Genomic DNA, 23180 nt, shown 5'->3' with positions numbered 1-23180 from the left:
TAGTGCAGGCACTTCAAGGATTAAAAGAGAGCAGTGGCCACTGCCAGGCAGAGGAGGAGGCCTGTGACAGCGAAACAGAGTGACAAAGTGACAGGGCAGAGAGAGCAGGAGAGTGGAAGTGAAGTGGTAAGCATTGAGTTAAAAATGTTCTGAAAAATATCATGCACCAAGAATTGTTGATTAATAAATAAAAATGCAATGTAATGAAAAAAGTTTATTTGCGCAATAAGTCTGCAATGCAATGTAAATATAGAATAAATCTCTATGTTTTAAAAAAAAGTAACTTATGGTAAAAAAGAATAAGCTACTGATTACTGCATTACATTCTATTATATTTTTATATTCTGAATTGTCACCTGCCACCTAATTTTTTTCCTTCCCTTTATAAAAAACGTAGCCTGGATGTTTTTCCTCCACGTTACTTATCTGTTCAGCCAGGTGTAGTAACGCCTCACTCACACAGGCCTGAGGTGGAATGTAGATGGCGACTAGAACAAATGAGGAAAATTCCCGCGGTGAATAAAAAGGTTTACAGTTTATGAATAAGGTCTCTAAGTGTGTGTGTGTGTGTGTGTGTGTGTGTGAGAGACTGTTTTGTTTTTGTTGTCCCCTTGGTGTGGCTGCATTTTCGTTTTGGCCCTTTTCCCTTTCTCTCCCTCATCTGCAGGTTGCCGGAAGGCGTGACTGTTGCCTGGGGAGCTGATTACACACACCTGCACCTGATTTGCACTCCCTCGGGTTCCTGTCCCATTTAAGTGGCGGCCTGACATCCTGTCCTCGCCGGATCGTTATGTCGTTTTTTGTACGTCTTGGCTACCGGCTCGCTTAAATTAGATTTCTACCTGTAACTCTGCCCGTTTGCCAAACTTGTTACTAACCTGTGTCTCCTGTGTTCAGGAACTCAGGAGACTCAGGACCCGTTGGAAACCAACTCTCCTCCCCTACCTCCTGGATCTCACTCTCCTGCCTGTTGCCTGCCTGCTTCTCCACCCTGATCCCAATCAACTTCCCTCGCCTGTTTGCTCTGCCTGCCCCGGCCTCCGCAGCCGCCACCAGCTCTTTGTTTAAATAAATCTCTGAGAGAGTGTCCAGTCTATTCCTGGGTCTTATCTGTGGAAGTGAGGACTATATTATTTCTTCAATACTGTAACATCTGTGCACCAACCTTCATTTATGTGCCTCCCCTTGTTTTTCCCTTGAGCTCCGTTATGCGGATGAGATTAAATCCCGGTAGGTAAAGTATCTGGGATGTGCTGGGTGTGCCAGGATTTGGTAAAACAGAGGGCGGCAGATTGGCAGAGGTCCGAGTTAGTTCTCTTGAGGAGCAGCAGTTCATCCATTTTGTTGGCCAGAGAGTGGACATTCGCCAGGTGGATCAAAGGGAGGGCAGTGCGAAAACCTCGGTGTCTCAGTTTAACCAGTGCGCTGGCTCGTTTGCCCCTTCGCCGTCTCCAGTAGATCCCACACAGAGCTGCTGCTCCTCCAAGTAATAACTCTTAGAAACTTCCAGGTTTGATAAATAGCGGTGGAATTGTGTGAGCAGTTAAAAGTTCAATATTTAAGAGCTCTTCTCTCGTAAATGTTACCAGAGGGACGGCAGAAAACAGAATATATAAACAAAAACACAAAAAGCACTACGGAGTGTAATCCAGAGGCGGTTGTCTGCGGCCCCATCTTTGTCGATGTTCTACTCACATCTTTGTTTCTTTCATCTTTATAAATACGTTGGTCATCTGATCGCTGGTGTCTTGTGGAAAGAGGGGAAAAAAGGAAGTGATTGGCTCCAAATACCATAAGCCAGTGATCCAATCATCAACAAAGAGCTGCATGCAGTTAGCGCAGTCGCACACCATGATGCTTTTGAGAGATGTGCCTGGTGCACCAGCTGGTGCAATTATGTTATCACTCTTGTGGAACCCAATCCACGATACACACAGTGGGACCAAACATGGATGCACAAATCACTTAAAATATCATAAAAAAGGCAATGAATGCGAACAAAACTTTTTTTTTTTTGTTTACCAGAAAACTCCACAGTGCACATTAAAGGCAGGGGTATGCTTGAAAGTCAAAGTTCTTCATATGTCTGTGAAGATTCTCAGTCATCCAGGTCATAGTTATCCAGGGATGGTTAAAATCCAGTGAAATTGGACTTGGTTGAAGATACTTGAAGATGTTTAGCCTCTCATCCAAGTGGCTTACAATAGTAGTACTTTATACCAATTGTCTGTTTACAGCTGATCTAAATTGCCACACTCAAAGGTTTAACAAAAGGCCTTTCATCATAAAGAATGTGCAAATGGACTTTCAGACCTTCTCTGCTTAAACCCATTCTTGCTGTTGTACAATCTGTACACAGGAAAACTGATGGAGTAGCAAACATTTTCATCTATATCTACAGTATATCTATATATATAAAAAAAAAAAATTATCCCCCTCTCACCATTTGCGGGGTGGTATGTGTCATCCTCAAGCTCGGGTAAGTATCTTAGCTGTTCCTAGGACTGCACTCTTCTGGACAGAGACCTCTGATGTTTTAGCTGGATTCTGCTGTAGCCACTCTCCCAGTTTGGGCGTCGTAGCCCCCAGAGCTCCGATTACCACTGGCACCACTGTTGCTCTTACTTTCTACATCTTTTCTAGCTCCTCTTTCAGCCCTTGGTATTTCTCAAGCTTCTCGTGTTCCTTCTTCTGGATGTTGCTGTCGCTTGGGATTGCCACATCTATCACTACTGCCTTCTTCTGCTGTTTGTCAATCAACACAATGTCTGGTTGGTTAGCCATCACCAGTTTGTCAGTCTGGATCTTGAAGGCCCGCAGGATCTTAGCTCGGTCATTCTCAACTACCTTAGGAGGTGTCTTCCATTTTGACCATGGGACTTCCAGCTCATACTCATGGCAGATGTTCCTGTACACTATGACAGCTACCTGGTTATGGCGTTCCATGTTCGCACTTCCTGCCTGCATCTTACATCCTGCTGTTATGTGCTGTACTGTCTCAGGGGCATCCTCGCACAGTCTGCACCTTGGGTCCTGCTTGGTGTGGTAGACTATTGATCGTGTACTGAGTGCCTGTTCTTGTGCCGCCATGATTAGTGCTTCTGTGCTGTCCTTCAGTCCAGCCTTTTCTAGCCACTGGTAGGATTTCTTGATATCAGCCACTTCTTCTATTTGTCTGTAGTACATGCCGTGCAGCGGCTTGTCCCTCCATGAAGGTTCTTCATTTTTCTTGTCCTCACCCTCGGGTTTCTGCTGTCTGATGTGTAATATATATATATATACACCTCATTACCTCATATACATTTTTATTTTTTTTACCTTTATTCTTTATTTTAACAGGGAAATCCTACATTTACATTTACTCATATGGCAGATGCTTATATCCTAAGCAACTTACATTTCAGAAACTTTGCAGTGTGGAGAGGCAATGAGGATACGCCTCAGATTTATCCTGATTAAGTTTAAGTTAATTGTAGATCATCTAAGCATTAATATAATTTAAGTAATCTGTAAGATTGAATGGTGGGAGCGTGTCCAAAGGCTTCGTGTGTATTTAGAGTTGTGTGTCATCAGCATAGTAGAGAAAAGCAGGGTGATGTAATGAATAGTAATGCTCCAAGAAATGGGCACTGGGGGATGTGGGAGTCCTAAAGCTGCTAATGGAAACAAACTGTTGTTTATCTGTGAGGAAGGACTTGCCAGTGAACAAAATGCAGGTCATTGGTAACCTTGGTGGTTGATAACATTAAATTGAGTGGACATGTGATGTAGAATCTGGATTAAAATAATTTTAATTGATTAGTCCCATCTTGCAGTGTGACATGAGGAAATCATTCGTTGAAGTAGCTTATTGACGGTGAAAAAAGTGCCCTGGGGGTCCTTTGTCATTTTGCAATGATGGTAGACAAGTAGGTGTTCTTGGCCTTGTTCAGAGCTTCCTTATAGGTTCTGCATGATATTTGAAGGCTGTTGCATGGAAGCCAGTTTTCCGAGATGCTCTAGTCGGCCAGCAGCCTTTATTTTGCGCATCTCTTGTGTAAACCATGGAGATAGGGCACACTGTGTGATTTAAGTGGGACAAGATGATTAAGTGATCTGGTCTCTATGTAAAATGTGCCCCTTAGGGGGCAAAATCATTGGTTGAAAATTTAATCTATGAATCAGGAATGCTTGTTAGATTGTTTGTTTTAACAAATAAAAAAAATTGTTGGACACAGCATTCCATAATTATACTTATAATAAACGTTGTTTTCTGTTGCTTTTTGCGCTAATTGCTATGCAGCTCTAGGCACCTGTTTCAATAAGAAATTCAAATTTCCCTGCACAAATAATGTTTAATCAAATAACAGTTATATTACAACAACACAGGCAAATAATGAAACTGGCTGTGGTGAAGCAAGCAGAGCATTAACTGCATGGTTCTGTCAAACTATCTGTCTCCCTCTCCACCTGTCTGTCTTTGCCTCTTCCATTTTTGCTGGCATTATCTCTTCTCCCCTCTGCCACTAATTAGTGGTAATTGGTCATAGCTGTATCTATTTCTAGACCTGCTTATTGCCTGCTTACTAATTAGTTACTAATATACATGAGGACATATGTATCTGTGTGGACACAGATGGGAGATGCATCAGTTGCATCTGTACAAATATCGGTTCATGATTTCTGTTTAAATGTGTCTGTGTGATGAAGACAGTGAAGTTTATGTTAGCATGTCTGTGTGTGCAGGGTTAAATGAGTGACCCCTTCCTCCGCTGCCTGGAAATGATTTCAGTGTAATTGCATTGCTGTAATTGCCTCATGCCATCAATTTGGCTTCCCCTTCATCGTTCTCAAACAGAGCTTGAGTCATGTGACATTGTAGGCTGAACTAAATCTGCAACCTTTCTGTGTTACTCTTTGGAAGTCAACATACACAACAGGCTTTCCACTGTCCTGTCATAAAGACACAATGGGCAAACTTTGACTTGATACTATATAGTGCTGTCACACTGTGGCTGTGAAAGATCTCCTGCCCATGAGTCAGCCTCCTGCTGCGGTGATAGAATGAGAGTATCATGAAGAGGACTCCGATATAATAAATCACAGTTGAGAAAAGAGTTGCTGCTACCTGTGAACATCCCGGCTCAATGTGTTTTTATACAACTGTGTCACTCTCTGCAGTATAATTCATGAAATATTATGTCCATACTTGGCTTGTGATTTTATTATCTACAAAATTTCAGATGGTGTAAACTAAAATTTCAGAGGTTAAAGTCAGAGTTGCGAGTTGACCATGGTGGTGATCCCATGGTAGTTTCCAGAACAGAGACTGGCACCCCCTTAAGAACACAGCAGCATTCTAGCAGCTGTCACTACAACCAGGCTAACTCAAATCATCAGCCTCCTTCTTTTCTGTCTCCACTCTCTTTATAATCTGTTTGTATGATTGTCTAGTTTATTGCATGTCACACTGCAAGATGGGTCTAATAAATTATTGGTTGCAATCTGTATCAGGCTGCAAGATATCAGTTTTGAGGCATGTCAGATGTACGAACAATGGTGAATCATAGAGCTGCAATGTAAACAAAAGCCTTGGCCACAGTGCTGATACATTTATGCACTGATAAATCTCTGAAGAGGAAGAGGAGGGCAACATGGGATACTGATTTTGCAAAGCGAGAACTATTGCACTTTGCCCTGGGAACCTTGTACCTGTGACCTGAAGGCCTCAAAGAACATGGTCTGGGCTCCCTAAAATCAATCCTGCCTTCACTTAAGACTTGGCGATAAAATATGTCTGACAAGGACTGCTGCTTGCCGGTGATCTTCTTTTCTGTTCTAAGTTACTGGTTATTATTATTTTAATTGTTGAATTCTGTTTACCTAGTTATTGATTAAAAGTCTTTTTTTGTGACATTACATTTCAGTTATTGGGGTCTGGTGGTGCTCAGTGGCCACTGGCTTGAGAAAGAAGTGTTGCACAACACTGCTCTAAAATTGGAGCAGTGTATAGTTTGTGTTCAGTATGTGTCTACTTTATGTTAGTGAAAGCTGATTTTGACAGCTCTGTGGTCAGACTGACAAATGTTAATAGTCAGATTTGCTTTCCAATTAAATTCTTTCAGCATAATACTTTGCTGTGAGGTGCAAAGGTTTGCAGCCACCATATTTACTAATAAAGGTCAAAGGTCAGTCAGAGCCAAAATAGCTTCAATACAAATCACCACAGATCAATTTGGCAACATTCCCTCACATTCATCAGCCACAGTTTTGTAAAGAAAACAGTTTGGGAGTTCATGACCCCCTCAGGATGTCAAAGGTGAAGATGTTACTATGGTAACTTTCGTTTTCCACAAAATCAGCAGATGTACAAAAGACATTTATGAATGAATGTAATGGTCACATGGGCCCTCAGGGGAAATATGTATGTGTGTGTGTATGAGAGGAATTATAATGAGACATATATACTGTGTGAGTGTGCCAGGTATATTATTGAACCTGCTGTGAATGTACTTCACGCTTTTTTAATGTCACCCAAAAGTCTAGATTTTGAATGCCAGTTATTGATTTTTTGTAAATTTATTTTGGATCAAATGGCACAACTTTTTACCTCCATTGTTTTGGTTTTAAGGCACATTTGCTGCCTCATTCAGACTCAGTGCTCTCATCACTGCCAGCAGCTGGTAGCTGTTTTCTGCCGATAAGCCCTGATAAACCCGCTGAGCCACCTGCCCAACACCAAACAGCAAACAGACACAGTTAGCAACTAGCTGTTGAACATAAGGGAGTATTTAGCAGCTAAAGAGTCAGACATTTCCCCGAAGAGTTGGTGGTGGAGCAAAACAGAGCAAGATGGAGAGTGAATATTAGTCATCAGGTAGACCCAACCATCACTCCAATGGGATGATAATAGAGCACGCATGGCAACCTCTTGCTAAGAATTTAGCCTGAACAGTTTAAGTAGACGTGAGTATGTCTGGGTTCTGTTTCTCAGCTCGATCAGTTTGTTTTTCTTTCCACATGTGGCCAATAAAATCAACATTTGAGCTTTTAGAATGTGTATTGACAGATTGATCATTTTGAGAGCAAGCAATCTTGTTACTTACAAACTAACACTCTCAGTTGGTGGTTATTGTCTCTTGTGCATGCCTTTTTAAACCAACTCTGTGGTAGATCTGAATGCTCAACAAGGGTCATCCAACCTTGCTCCTGACCTGGGTTAGACAACATTGCATAGACTCTACCCGGCTACTGCTACATATTATTTTGTTCTGCTTTGTTGTAGCTTCATTGTCCAGTTGTCAAACTGCAATTTAGCATTAGAACTCCTATTATGCCCCCTAAAGCTGATGAGTAAAATTGAGGCAGCCCATAGTCAAATCTGTTTCTCAGTAGAGTTATTGGAAACTTTAATTCTATCATTGTCAATAAATACACTGCTCAAAAAAATAAAGGGAACACTAAATTAACACATCCTAGATCTGAATGAATGAAATAATCTCATTAAATACTCCTTTCTTTACATAGTTGAATGTGCTGACAACAAAATCACACAAAAATTATCAATGGAAACCAAATTTATCAACCCATGGAGGTCTGGATTTCGAGTCACACTCAAAGTGGAAAACCACACTACAGGCCGATGTGTGGCCTCCACGTGCCTGTATGACCTCCCTACAATGCCTGGGCATGCTCCTGATGAGGTGGCAGATGGTCTCCTGAGGGATCTCCTCCCAGACCTGGACTAAAGCATCCGCCAACTCCTGGACAGTCTGTGGTGCAACGTGGCGTTGGTGGATGGAGTGAGACACGATGTCCCAGATGTGCTCCATTGGATTCAGGTCTGGGGAACGGGCGGGCCAGTCCATAGCATCAATGCCTTCCTATTGCAGGAACTGCTGACACACTGCAGCCACATGAGGTCTAGCATTGTCTTGCATTAGGAGGAACCCAGGGCCAACCATATGGTCTCACAAGGGGTCTGAGGATCTCATCTCAGTACCTAATGGCAGTCAGGCTGTGCGGCCCCCCATAGAAATGCCGCCCCACACCATTACTGACCCACCGCCAAACCAGTCATGCTGGAGGATGTTGCATACCACCCTCATGGAGTCTGTTTCTGACCGTTTGAGCAGACACATGCACATTTGTGGCCTGCTGGAGGTCATTTTGCAGGGCTCTGACAGTGCTCCTCCTGCTCCTCCCTGCACAAAGGCGGTCCTGCTGCTGGGTTGTTGCCCTCCTACGACCTCCTCCACGTCTCCTGATGTACTGGCCTGTCTCCTGGTAGCGCCTCCATGCTCTGGACACTACGCTGACAGACACAGCAAACCTTCTTGCCACAGCTCGCATTGATGTGCCATCCTGGATGAGCTGCACTACCTGAGCCACTTGTGTGGGTTGTAGACTCCGTCTCATGCTACCACTAGAGTGAAAGCACCGCCAGCATTCAAAAGTGACCAAAACATCAGCCAGGAAGCATAGGAACTGAGAAGTGGTCTGTGGTCACCACCTGCAGAACCACTCCTTTATTGGGGGTGTCTTGCTAATTGCCTGTAATTTCTACCTGTTGTCTATTCCATTTGCACAACAGCATGTGAAATTGATTGTCAATCAGTGTTGCTTCCTAAGTGGACAGTTCACAGGAGTGTGATTGACTTGGAGTTACATTGTGTTGTTTAAGTGTTCCCTTTATTTTTTTGAGCAGTGTATGTAAAACCAGACTGTCCTCCCAAGAAGAAGCCTTCACCAAGTGTTTATTACTGTAACAAAGATGACAAAGCTTCCCTAACTACAATGTAGTTGTCATGTTAACCTTAAGCACAGTTTCTCCCTAACCTTAACAGAGTACTTGTTAACCCATACCCATTTCATGACAACTTAACCATGTCGTTTTCATGCCTAAACCTCAGCCAACCCTAACTAAAGCTTTGTAACATTATAAAATGTATGTATTTTTAACAGTTATTTGTAATGGTTTTGGAGGCCACAGGCAAACAATGTCAACTTGCCTACAAGGGTGTAAGATCACAAAACTTGTTCAACAGGGCATTGGCAAACTATGTACTTTGGAGGACTCATTGCATAAATTTTAAGCAGACTACTAAGAAAAAATGCACTCATAAAACCTGCTCAGAGGTTCCCATTGCTTACAGTTGGAGCATTAAATAGTAGTAAGTGTATTGAGAAAAAGAAACAATCCTGTCACCAAATGTGCTGGACATGAGTGAGCAGCATTTGGGTGAAAAGCTATATTTTTGGTGTATTTTCTGAAGATTTACAATATTCATAAAGTATAAGCTCAAAGCAGGCACTTTGGATAAAAGCTTCTAAATGCACAGGTACAGGTAGACGAAAAGGAGAGTGGGGAGTCAATAAGGGCCAGAGAGAGCCGAGAGTGCACAGAAACGGGCTGTCATGTGATAAATGTTCCAAAAGAGGAGACAAGAGCTTTTATATGGGGAAGAAGGTAAAAACAAAGACAAGAAAGAACGATGAAAGGTAGAGGAAGAGAAAGGTAGACAAGAGAAGTTTGTGTGAGTTGTATAGGTAGATTTGGGAGTGGGGGGGGCAGTGTGAAAAGTTTGGATGAAAGGTAGAGAGAAGTTAAAAAAGGACATAGCTGAGCTGTTATGAAAGGGGGGTAGAGGAGACAGAATAAGAATGATAAATGGACTGTACTTATACTTATAAGTGCCTTTGCACTACAAGTCACCCCATTCACACACTTTAATGCACTGATTGCAGTGGCTACCATACAAGTGCCAGCTGTTCACCAGAAACAGAAACTAATACATTCACACACAATGACACACTGATGGCACAACCATCAAAAACAATTTGGGGTTTTATATCTTGCCCTTCTGATTACTGGATGACCCTAATCTACCTCTACCTCCTGAGCCACAGCTGCTATCGATAGATGGGTGAGGAAGATAAAAGGACGTAGGCAGATCAATAAATAAAAGGAATTTTCCTTGTAAAGTGAGTACAAGAACAAGGTCTTGTGCTCACTTTCTCTGTGTATGCTCATTTGTCATCCAAGTTAATTTTAATAAATACAACTGTATTGAGATGACGAGGGACAGAAGGAGACAGAGGACAGAAGGACAAAAGATAGAGAGTTAGTATTAGAAATCTGCTGTAAATGCTTTTAAAGGTACTGTTACGACCAGTGACATTTTGAATTTAGATAATACCTCTTACTGGTCAAACAGTGGGAGGACATAATTCATCTGTGCCTTCCAAAACCACTGTAAATCACAGTCACTTTGTGGTTTTGGGGCATTTTATGAGTTTTTCTTGGGAGGATAACATTCAATCGATCAATTGATGAGAATCAATAGTCAAGAAAGGAGCAATAATCAATCATTAAACAATTTGCAACAGACATTACTTTTCTGTCACTAAGGTTACGTTATCCAAACCATCCTCAAACACAGGAAGTAGCTGTCTACACGATCAATACTATCTATCCACTGTGCAGGAAATACAGGACATACAGCATAAGGCTGAAAACAGATGACCTTCAGTGCTAAAAGAGCAACACGGGGAAATTGCTTTAACCTTTTTTCCTCTCACATTTACTTCAAACCCCATTATCAAGAACTCTCAAAAACAGGTTAAATTGTTGTTTATTTAAAAAGTCACAGTATTTTTCATATTGTGTCCTCCGAGGAAACATGTTCACTGTCCCACCCAAATGAAATTTTAAAAAAATCATAGCGGTGGTGTAGTGGTATTGTTATGTCCATCTCCATGTCCTTCTGAAGATGCTTCTCTCTAGCTCCTAACTGTTGTCACTGGCATTGTTGAGAGTCTTTGTGTTCACTTAATATTTGTAGTTCTATGTGCCCAATCAACTAGTCATGTACTAGTGTTCATTCATCTACTCACGATCCCTATGAAACCTACTACAGGAAGTGAAGAGACATTTGCTCCCTCAGTTTGTCCTTCAGACAGCACTTCTTGCCAGGGTTGGTGCCATTTCATCAGGGTGCTTGTGTTGCATGTGGTTATATGTAGCTAGGTAAATTCCCCTACCCAGAGTTACACCATAAAAGCCCTATTACACCTCTGATTTACAGTATCCTTTTTATTCGGTGGCAGAAACATTTCTGCACATTCTTTCTCTGCAGGTTTTGCTCTCAAGGAACACATTATTATAGCATTATCTCAGATATATATTATACCATTATCTCAGAATAGGTATGAGCTTACTCTGAGTTGTAGAGTGTATCTGTAAATATGTCAGGTTGACAACAACAGTAACAGCAGCTATTGTAGTGAAACCTCTCTGCATTTCCTTACTACACTAGTCTATTTCTTTTCCCCAAAAAATAAACATACTTTTTTTTGTTGCTTTAAAGTCTCTCAGGTAGTGGGTATGATGCCACTCAATCATGGGCTTTTCAAAAAAGATCTGTTGCTTTCCCTTCACAAAGAGGTAGGTAAATTCATTTGGTCACAAAACAACAGCTTATAGAGTGAAATTGAGTTTGTAACTCCCTTCTGCTACGTAGCAGACAATATACAGTAATATAGGAGCAATTATAAAAATGGTAAACAGAAATGAACTATATTCAATAGAGCAGTGCTTAGGATGAGTTTGAGTTTGAGTTTAAAAGTCTGATAGCTTGGAGGAAAAAGCTGCTCTGCAGTCTGGTGGTGTGGCAGCAGAAACTTCTATATCTCTTCCCAGATGGCAGCAGGGTGAACAGGCTGTGGCTGGGTGGGTACTGTCCTTTAGTATCCATTGGGCTCTGCGCAGGCACCTCACCGATATCACTGATGCTCGGGAGATGGGTACCAATGATCTACCCATTGGTAGACTAAATAATTTACGTAACACCGGCCCTAAAGGTTCGTCGGACGGTAGCCTATTACAGTCCACAGTCCACCCCTTTTAGACCGTATGACAGACACAGAGCCCGTCTGGGACTGTAGCCTACTCAATGACACTAGCGCACTGATCTTCATCAGAGGAAGAAAACCGAAACTGAAAACACTTGTGATCAGATAGCAATATCACCACAATTCCACACAAATGTTCACTTCAGCACTTCTGATAAAGTGCAGCTCACAGCCCAACACATTCTCATCTCAATGCGTCATAACGGACGCTTTCAGACAGCGTGACAAAGCGTAAGGATTTTACGCTAAAGTACCTTTCAGCATCCGTATGAAACGACCCCGTTTGCTACGTTGCATCAACACAAGGGAGGCTAACCCTACCTGTTAGCACATCGGCGCAGCTGTAGGGTTAGCCGGTCGGAAAATAACTACGCTTTGTCACTCTTTCTCAAATCGTCCTGGAAACAGTAAAACAGTAGTGTCTCACAGTGAGGGGGACAGAGACAGCAGGACACAGAGCGACAGATGTCCGTGTCGCGGTCAGGTGTGATGATATTCTCTCACTACTGTGCGGCGACTGTAAGCTGTTTGGGTTAATACATTGACTAGACACTGACCGACAACATTTATATTTAAATGTACTGACACAATTTTGCAATTCAGAAGTCGCGGACAAGCTCTGAAGCTGTGAGCAATGCTCTCTCTCTCTCTCTTGTGCTCTCTCTAAATGCAGGCAGTCTGAGTAACGGTGGTGGTGGGTCACATTACGTGAACTTCAAACAAAATGTATCAGTTGGAGTAGCCTCCGCTCTTTGAAGTCCTGCAAGAGAGGCTGCGTCATGAAGATTATTGCATAATAACATGGAAAATATTTTTGTTGCTGTTGTTGAGTTACATTCGGGGCTACCGTCAAAACATTAACAAAAATGATCTGGCGACGCCATTGATCAGCGGCATGGGACACACCTGGGCCCGGTGTGCCCCATGCATATAAGCCAGAGCAGCAGTCAGTCTGAGTTGGACCTCCTCATCTCACAGCTTCCTATGTTTGTTTGGTTTCTCGTCTTTGTTTTTACAGGACAACATCCATGCAGCACATTTTCACTCATCCACTCCCTATACTACTGACTTAACAGATTCTTCCCACTCTAAAACTATCTCAGAACAGAACAGACAGACTTGATCATCAAGGATACCAGAGGTATGGCAGTCACATAGAGCTCTAATCACACCCAGTTAACAGTGCTAATAATTATTTAGAGCTAATATTAGCATTAACATTTTCAATAATTTATGGCATTATACCTGATAAAGACAAGACTCACAAAGCCAACCTATATATTGAAAAACCTTGGTAATAAGCAATCAAAGTTTCACTCCATGATTATTTACACCAATAGCCCTCCAAAACCCCACTTTCCCTCCAAGTCCACTGCTGATGATTTGCAACCTAATTCACTTCACTTTGCACAATTGCAAAACATCAACAGTGACTTGAAAAAAAATGTTTAGGATATGCAGGTAGTATTGGACACCTTGTGAGTGTGGTAAATCTCAATATAAGATAATGCACCATTTGGAGGCAAATCCGAGTCCAATATTTTCCGAAACCCTGTGTGTCTTGTCATGCTTATGGTATTGGCTTAAGGAGCTGAGTTGAAGTCATCATCAATTTATTCAAGCTACACAGTTCTATCCAAGGTTAGCTTCATCAGAGAAAGTTAATTAGATGAGATTAAAATATCGAAAATATAATCTGTAATCTGTCGTATGTTTTTTTCAGAAAATATTATATTTTGGATGAAATCTGACAATCAAATTTGATGAGTGAGTGGGGTGATGATCCAATCAGATGTGCAAACAATTCGTATTGATGTTTAGGTGAATGAGAATATTGTTAACATTAACAAAAATGATCTGGCGACGCCATTGATCAGCGGCATGGGTCACACCTGGGCCCGGTGTGCCCCATGCATATAAGCCAGAGCAGCAGTCAGTCTGAGTTGGACCTCCTCATCTCACGGCTTCCTTTGTTTGTTTGGTTTCTCGTCTTTGTTTTTACAGGACAACATCCATGCAGCACATTTTCACTCATCCACTCCCTATACTACTGACTTAACAGATTCTTCCCACTCATTGGTTTCGCATATTTTCTTAATAACAAATCACTTTGTTATTTAGTTTACCTGTGTGTCTCCTGTTTTTGTTACAGTCCAAGAGCCGGGCTGTGACATGAAATACCCTGACTAATTCTAAAAAGGTTAGAAATCTTTGTCTGAATGAAGGTTGATGTCTGCTGTGCTTCTATGATGGTAGTACATAACCATCTGTAACTATAAACAGCCTTAAATGATTTGGGTCTCCCACATGAACTCCTTTACTTGGTGCTGGGGGAAAGCCTCCTCCTCTAGTTAGCTGGTTGCCCTTGGTGTTTGTCAGTCCTTTTTGATACGTGTTGGTCTAGAAGTTCATTTTCTTAACACAGGGAGACCACCCTGGAAAGCTGTCCTGCAAGGTAAGCCCAAAGTGAAAATACATACCATATACTTGATGGAAGAACCAATAATGGTAAAAGTTTCTTATAAAAGACGAGAGACTTTGGCCCCATCCATCCTACTGCGTTTTCAAATTAAAACGGAGACCTTTTGCTACGTTTGCACCTCCCGTCCAGACTACAACGGCGAAAACTTTAGACCTAAAACGGAGAAGTTTAGAAATGCTGGCAACTCCGTTTTGGGTTTCAAAACTCCGGAGGGCGTTTTAGTGAAGACGGGCCAAAACGGAGGACTTTAGAAACGATGACGCAGCCGCTCACACTCGGCTCTCTGATTGGGCCTTAAAAGTCATGCAAAGCAGAAACATGATGCTATTGACCAGGTTTTTGACATGGTATTTTTATTAAAATACTGTGTACCATGCAAATAACACTTATCTGCCTACACTTGTACTGTGCATGTCGCCGTTTAGTTTGCAACGACTCCCAGTCTGTTTTCCGCCATCACACTCCTGTGTTAATTCAGTAACAGTCCCAGCTCCTTTATTGGTGCATGCAAAAAAAATACCTTCTTCGTCTGATTTTATTTTTTCTTTCACCAAATCTTCTGTAACCAGGAAGAGACCATCTGCTTCATGTTTACACAGGCATGCGCATTCCCAGTGTACCTGAACAGCCAATAGATGTGCGTTTTCAGTCATTTTAATGTAGACGGAGATCAACTCCAAAACGCAACCAAAACGCTGGTGTGGACAGAGATCGTATTCGTTTTAATTCTCCGTTTGTAAACTAAAATGGAGTAGTGTGGATGGGTCCTTTGTGGACAAAAATCTTCCACTGAACGTGCACAGTAGTAAAATGCACAAAAACAGGTGTTTCCTGGCATAATACAAATACACACTTGTCTGGAGATTTTTTTGTCCAATCCAGCTTTATCTAAATTTATCTAAACTTTTTTTTTATTCTTCAGTTTAATTTTATATAGCTCAAAAATCTGCCTGTAAATCAAGGTTATTGAATTCATTAGTTCAGAGCCTGCATTGTAATTGTTACTGAAATGAGCTGCCTGATCCCTTTTAGAATCTACCTGACAGACTGTCAAAACAATAAAACAATGAGTAATACATGACCATAATTTATTTATTCTTTTATTCATTTCATAAGCAGAGAAAAATATACAATTTAAAATTCAAGCGTCAGCAAAAAGTCTTTATGCATTGACAACAAGCCAGCTAGCATAGTAGTTCAGTCTGCCATCTGCAGGACAGGAACAAGTAAGTTTATGTAGCTACAGCCAGAGTCATGTGATAGAAACAGCTCTGTCAGCTGACCCCAACCAATCACAACCAATATTGACATTGCACTACTAATTGTAAATTATGACTAGATAGCATCAGTTAATATCTAAACAGATGTGTAATTAAATAAAATTTTTGAATTTAGCTGATGTTCTGACATAGTAACAATACCTAAAGTGAAATAAGAAGTGTAGTGATCTCGGCCATATTGTGTGAGTGGATTTGTGGTTGGAAAAAGTTGATACAAGTTTTAGGAAATGGGGCCTTGACAGCAACAACTCCTGTTGAAGAAACCTCATTTTTGAGTGGTAAGAACTGTTTAATTTCATGACTCAGGCAGTGAGCACAATACAGTCCACAAGTGTTACATAGCTACATACCAGACAGTCTCCCACAAAGCAAAAAACACTAATGCAATACTATTTTTATTATTTGATAGCAATAATACGAATAACATCAACATTGTAAGTTTTTTTTTTCTTCCTAGATTTGGATTTTTCAACAGGTTTTTCATTTGACATTCATGTGGTCTGTAAAATGTAAACGAATGATAGGAATCTCCCTGCATTCGGATGCACGGAGGTAACAATACGTACCATTACGGTTGGTGAGATATAGTTTTATTTATACACCAAGAATAACAAGAGAAAGAGGTCAGATGTTAAATGATAATCAGAACTATGTTAATACTTTTACGCAAGTGTCATATTAAAGAAAATGTTTATACATAGCTAACAGACAGTATAATTATGCTCACTCTGCTTTGTTAAACAGAAGGATTTCACCCTCTTGGAGTCCTTTTTATGTAGTTTTGTGCTACAAAAAAACACCAACCAGTAATACAAAATATCATTGTGTCTTCAGTTTTAACAGTGACAGTTAAGCACAAAGAGCCTCACAGCTGCGTTATAGCATATCTTCATGAAGGTGAATCATGTCGAAGCCAGTGTACTTGCCATTTTTCCTACACAAAGTCTGCTAGGTTGTACAAAAGACGACCAGTATTCATAAAACTATCTCAGAACAGAACAGACAGACTTGATCATCAAGGATACCAGAGGTATGGCAGTCACATAGAGCTCTAATCACACCCAGTTAACAGTGCTAATAATTATTTAGAGCTAATATTAGCATTAACATTTTCAATAATTTATGGCATTATACCTGATAAAGACAAGACTCACAAAGCCAACCTATATATTGAAAAACCTTGGTAATAAGCAATCAAAGTTTCACTCCCTGATTATTTACACCAATAGCCCTCCAAAACCCCACTTTCCCTCCAAGTCCACTGCTGATGATTTGCAACCTAATTCACTTCACTTTGCACAATTGCAAAACATCAACAGTGACTTGAAAAAAAATGTTTAGGATATGCAGGTAGTATTGGACACCTTGTGAATGTGGTAAATCTCAATATAAGATAATGCACCATTTGGAGGCAAATCCGAGTCCAATATTTTCCGAAACCCTGTGTGTCTTGTCATGTTTATGGTATTGGCTTAAGGAGCTGAGTTGAAGTCATCATCAATTTATTCAAGCTACACAGTTCTATCCAAGGTTAGCTTCATCAGAGAAAGTTAATTAGATGAGATTAAAATATCGAAAATATAATCTGTAATCTGTCGTATGTTTTTTTCAGAAAATATTATATTTTGGATGAAATCTGACAATCAAATTTGATGAGTGAGTGGGGTGACATGTGGTCTATGTAGTCACTTGAACCCATTGTAAGAGCTGACTGTTGGTAAGTTGCAACTGTCAAAAGAACTGTTTCCATGGATACATGCAGTTTAATATCCAATGTATACTGATTTAGAACTGAGGTTAAACTGTTGTTATTGTTGTTGCAATGTTTGTTGTATCCACATGTACAGTTTTAGCTGACGCCTGTTAGCCAATCAAAATTGAGCTTTTTATGCGAACATGGTATAATCCACGCTTCATCAATATATTTTGGCTTTCCATTTCCATCATCTCAGTTTACATTTTAGCAGATGTGGGTTACTTTGGTACGGTGCAAAGGTAAGAATCAAAGTGACAGCTTACAGTTTTATTGAACAAACTTTAAGGGAGAAGAAGGGTGAAAACTGTCCACTTCCCTAAAATGCCAAATGGTAGATTACACTATATTTAGCTTTAAGGTTAAAGACAATTAGTTAAAGAAATACAAACTCAAAATTTAATTGACTCTTGTCTCTGGCCTGATGACTCCTGTCCTCAGAGGCTTTATGAATACAGGTCTGGACTAGTATAAACTAACAGCGAAGCACCAGTAAAAACTAAACACACTTTATCCAGCCGGAGAGCGAGCTTCGGTAACAGACTTCACTTGATATTTAAGGCAATGTAAGTTCATAGAATTGTTCCTCAAACAAAAGAAGACAATATGAAGAAAATTAACAACAAAATTAATATGTGCTGCAAAGAGTAGCTGCAGCAAACAAATGTATTTGTTTTTACACACAAATCAATTTGATTTGTGTGTAAAAACATTCTGTAACTTCACTTATATGCTATAAATCTGAGAGCAAACCATGACCCTTCATGACAACAGTGTCAACTTGCTATCCTGAAACTCATCATGTTAAAAAATAATTGAACCCCCTCCCCCCACACATATGTTTAGTATGTACATCAAACTGATCCAAATTATATGGAGACACAAATATAAAACTAAAGGGGACACCAACTCTAAAACAGAATCCACATGTTCATTCTTAAAACCAGGACAGTTTGATTTCCACTTTAAGACACTAAGAAGATAGAGAGCCCCTTTGTCCCTTGGAGTGGGGTCAGAGCACTGTGACCCCTTCCTCCTGCTTTGCCACTGTGTTGCTGAGAGTCAAAATGATTCACTGATAACACCCCTACCCAACCCCGCCCAATGTAAATGTCCCAACCTTAAAATATGTCAAACCCGTATTTCACCACTCCCAAACCCAACCTCGACCCCGGTTGTTCGGGAAACCCAGTTTCACTTCTTATTCCCCAGACCACAGCTACAAACCTGATAAAAACAGCACATCTGTGATTATAATCCTCTAACATGTTCACTTAGACAAACTCATCATTATATTAGATGTTTCCTTTCCACAGTGGGTCAGTTTTTGTGGCTTGAGTGAAATGAGTAATAACTACTACTAGATGGGGTTAAACTAACATTATCCTTAAAATGTATCATCAAATTGAAATGTTACCATAAAAACAGACAGAACTTCAGTTGTTGGCCAGTTACCAGCTGAGTACCTAACAGATCATCAGGGCTGGGTATCAAACACATGATTTGGAATTAGAACTATAGACACATTTATAAGAATCACACCTTCCTTTAAAATGAGCTCTACAATTCAACTCTCCTTAAAGCAACCTTTGGTTTATTTAAACTAGTAAAATTCATTCTACATCCCCTGTTATGAAGGCATCAATGCTCATATAGAGTGTTAACAGTATGGCAGGCCGGAGGTAGTCAAAAGTGTGACTAAGCTTTGCAAAAGACAGTGATGATACAGAAAAACTGAATCACTGTGGAGAAGTTTGTGCGAGAAGGAATGTGGTATTTTTCTGCAGTAGGTAAAAGAATTCAGGGTTTTGATAACCACTTTCATAGTCACAAGGCGCCAGAATCAGCTAACGTTACAATAGGAAGTTCCAGCTCAAGAAAAAAGTGTAAACAGCGAACACTGAACTTCCATCCATCCATCCATCGCCAACCGCTTATCCTGCTTACAGGGTCATGAGGGACTGGAGCCAATCCCAGCTTATATTGGGCGAAAGGCGGGGTACACCCTGGACAGGTCGCCAGTCCATCGCAGGACACTGAACTTCTACATAATTTATTAGATCTTTTAACCCCTCCTCCCCAAAAATCACAAAACACCTAATTTTTACATTATGAAATGTACTATTTATAGAGGCCAAAATCTGGTCTTTAAACATATTTTGGTTTCTGTTTGTACTTACTTACCTACAATATGCTAAGAGCTAGAATCTTTTTTTCTTTATTTCATCTACCTTTGGCAATGTTGTCTCAACTTGCCAATTGTAGTTCTGGGGAGAATGTCTTTAACGGTTTATATTAGCGAACACAAGGCAGACTGTGTGGCCCTGCCATCATGTTTGGTGTAATGTGTATTTCCTTATATTCATTTCATTTTTAAAGGCACATTGTCCTGAAAAGTTCCACAAGAAATGTCTGTTTCAATGGTACAATCACAGATGTGTTGTAAATACCATCTGGTAAGCATATGATGAATATATGAGGATTGTTTTTCAATCTTTATTCCAATTAGGCAAAACAAATCCATTATCATTAATCGCTTCATTGTTATCTAGTAAATTATACATTTCAGATGTCTTGTAAGACATCCACGTATATACAGTATACACTTTAGATTTGCCCAGGTCATGTTAAAAGATTATGTTTATAACGTTTCAAGTCAGAGCGACTAACGATATATGGGTACATATATCCTGAGATACAGGCTAATTGACATGTGTGGACCCACCAGAGACAGGCACTGTCCTTCATTTTGTGTCTTAAAACACAGCAGGAAGAAGAAAAGGAATAACGCGATTATACCCTTACTAGGCTTGAGTTTTTGCTGTTCTTTCAGGTTACAATATCCCCCTCCCCCCTCCCCAACTCTAAATTTCCAACACCTCACAGGTGGTCATAGAAAGTTTTCAAAAATCACAAAAATTCTAGGAAACTTGTTTTAGGACAGGATTTCCCAGGCTTATTTTGTTTCAGGACACATTAAGAAATGTTGCTCCTAATAACATTCATGTGACCCATTCTGGGTCCATAGACACAGTTTAAGAAATACTGCTCAAGAGTAGCTTGTTGCACATTGTTATTTTCCCTATGCCATCTATTGTTTGCAGATATTACATCCAACTTCCTGTCTACAGTCGCAGATATCAAATTACACTTGCGTGTGTCCATTGAAGTCCTAATAATGGCTCAGCAGCATATTATCATTATGTAGACCAATTTTTAGAGAAACCATCACAATAAAGACCCCATACTGAGATCGGATCAGATCAGACTGAATTTGCGTTTTGTCCACTGCTTCCCACCACTCATGGCATGAAGTTCTTTAGTCTGAAACATCAACAGATTAAGATACAATAAACTGTAGTGAAAGAGTTTATTCTCCATTTCACACTTCCAGAAAGCTTTACACTTCCTTGGCAAGTCTTCAATCCGTGGTCCTTACTGCCAGATAGACACAATCCATGCTTCCACTGTTGTTTATATTCTCTCTGCAAGCACCAAAGTAGTGCATGGTGGTTTCAGAGATTCTGCTATGTGCAGCTGCTTATTAATCCCATACTGTTTAAATGCTCTCTCCAAAAGTCTACCCCTGTCTTATCTTATCCAAATACAGAGTCGGACATCTTCCTAGAGATGCAGAAACAGGGTACTAGCCTCAGTTGGTAGATCCAATTTCTGTTAGTAAGGATGTTGTTTTTGGAGCTGCAATAAACAAATAATGCTGTCACCTTTTTGATTTTACATCCACCTCAAGATAGTTGGATCCTTGAGTAAGTCTTACTAATGTTTTCTAATATCTGTAGCTCCATTCCAAAATATCTGACAGCCTCAGTTGCGTTAAGGCCAAAGTCATTCCAAGATCGTTCCAAGTCATTCGGCACCATATCCAACCCATATGTCCACCACCTTTCCCACCCAAACTTTTAACGTATCCCATTTCCTTCCATCCATACAAGCACCCTATGGGTCTTATGTTGTCATCCCCATTCTTATTTCTAAATTCTTTTCCTTTCTACCCCATCATCCTCATCTCCCTCCCCCCCACCCCAGGCTAGTCTTCTAGTTGGGGGGCGGGGGGGCTCGTGCCGCTAGAGAGCTGTAATTTGAGTCAATTCTGTGTTGGAGTTCCCTTTTCCCTGGTTCTCTCTCCTCTGTTGGGGGTCTACCCCCACCAAAGGGAGCTCCACGCCTAGTCATGCTGGATTAGGCGTCCCTCCTCCAAGCCCCCCGCCATCTCCAGCCTTGTAGCTGTAGGCTGCTGCCACCTCTCTAGCAATGCTTCTCATCCTGCCAGACTGCTGGGTGTCGAGACGGAATGGAGACGGGTGGCAGAACTCACGAAAACAGCGTTTGAAGTTCTCATCCAGGAAGGCGTAGAGCACAGGATTCAAGCTGCTGTTGACGTAGCCCAGCGCAATGCAGAAGTGCATCAGAACCAGCGTGAACAAGCTGCTCAGGTTGAAGCCCAGTGATTGAGCAAGGACCATGATCTGGATGGGGGTCCAACATACGACAAATGCTGCCACCACCACCAGGACCATCCTGGTGATGCGCCGCAGGTTGCGGTCCTTTTCCTTGGAACCGGATAGGATGCGAACATTGCGCAGGCGCTTGACCATCAGGCTGTAGCAGATGCTGATGATTGCCACAGGGATAAGGAAGGAGAAGAGGAAGACACAGGTTCCAAAGACAGGGTCCCAGTGATCCCTTGGTTCAGGTAACCCCACAATGCACTCAACGCCTAGATGCAGTAGAGAAGGGGAACAGAAGAAGAGAAGTGAAAGAAAACAAGTTAAATATGTAGTAAGAAAAAAAGTTGCAAGAGCAGACTGGATACAGACTGGGTACAGCCTAATACAGCGACAGAGTATGTACATAATGTGTTTAGCCTAAATTGGCAAAAGACTGGAAGCAGGGATAAACTGCTAGCACTCTTAACAGTAAAAAAATATGATCAATCGTATGATTAGTTACGCATGGGACCTGTTTCTTAAACAAAGCCTTGAAGCCCCCTGGATGTGCTGCCAAGTTAAAACATGGCAGCTTTCGAGTTCCTGGCAGGGTTAGTTTTTGCTTCTGACAAAGCCTAGCAGTATGCCCTGATTCCAATTTTTGTAAACTAGGCTAAATAAGTCTGTATGCACAGAGAAGAAATAGATTTCAGCTTTTCCAAAAATAAACCTTTATTTACAGATTATGCAATTAAACCTGGATAAAACCTACTTTGTATGTACAGGCAGCAATGTGCGTGATATCTGAATAGCAATTCTTTATTACAAATGCAAATTACTAATGTAGATTAAGCAGTGATACTAATAATAGAAGACAGGCACATAGAATTGAGGAAAGAAAAAAACATCTGCAGTATAGGACATGATGATAAAGGTACAAAGGAGACAAAGTATGAAAGGAAAATGAATAATGACAGGAGAGTCAGTTTTCACTGGAAGACTTAATTGGTTTTAATTATAAAGTCTGTAGCTAAAGAAGGATGAAGACGGGGTGGGAGACATTAAGATAAATGTGTCTGGACCTATAGAGAGCCAAGAAAAGGCAGGTAAATCACAACTGAGAACAGCATCCTCCTGATATTAAGAATAAATTCCCAAATAAAACTCAGGTGTTGGGTTTTGACACTACAGGAAAATCCTCTTACCGGAAGCAATGAATCATAAATTGAAGAGAAAATACACTGATACTCTTAAAAAACACTGAACCTCTTCACCAGCCAATAAGAACATATTTGCTACAGATCCAAGGGGAGCAGTATTTACTG

General features: G+C 40.8%; 1 protein-coding gene across 2 annotated transcripts in view; it reads right to left on the bottom strand.

Moving 5' to 3' along the window:
• Positions 1 to 15460: 15460 nt before the first annotated feature.
• Positions 15461 to 23180, bottom strand: part of oprl1 (opiate receptor-like 1) — a 176942-nt gene continuing 169222 nt past the window's right edge. For both annotated transcript variants that reach the window (XM_046056893.1, XM_046056894.1), the window contains one exon: positions 15461 to 22145. In XM_046056893.1, coding sequence (XP_045912849.1) covers positions 21598 to 22145 — 548 coding nt within the window. In that variant the 3' untranslated portion in view covers positions 15461 to 21597. The remainder of the gene's footprint in view (positions 22146 to 23180) is intronic.

The sequence above is a fragment of the Micropterus dolomieu genome, linkage group LG08 (assembly GCF_021292245.1).
Source record: "Micropterus dolomieu isolate WLL.071019.BEF.003 ecotype Adirondacks linkage group LG08, ASM2129224v1, whole genome shotgun sequence".
Taxonomy (NCBI): Eukaryota; Metazoa; Chordata; class Actinopteri; order Centrarchiformes; family Centrarchidae; genus Micropterus; species Micropterus dolomieu.
Note: the sequence above shows the minus strand (reverse complement) of the source record. Positions and strands in the feature narration are given on the sequence as shown.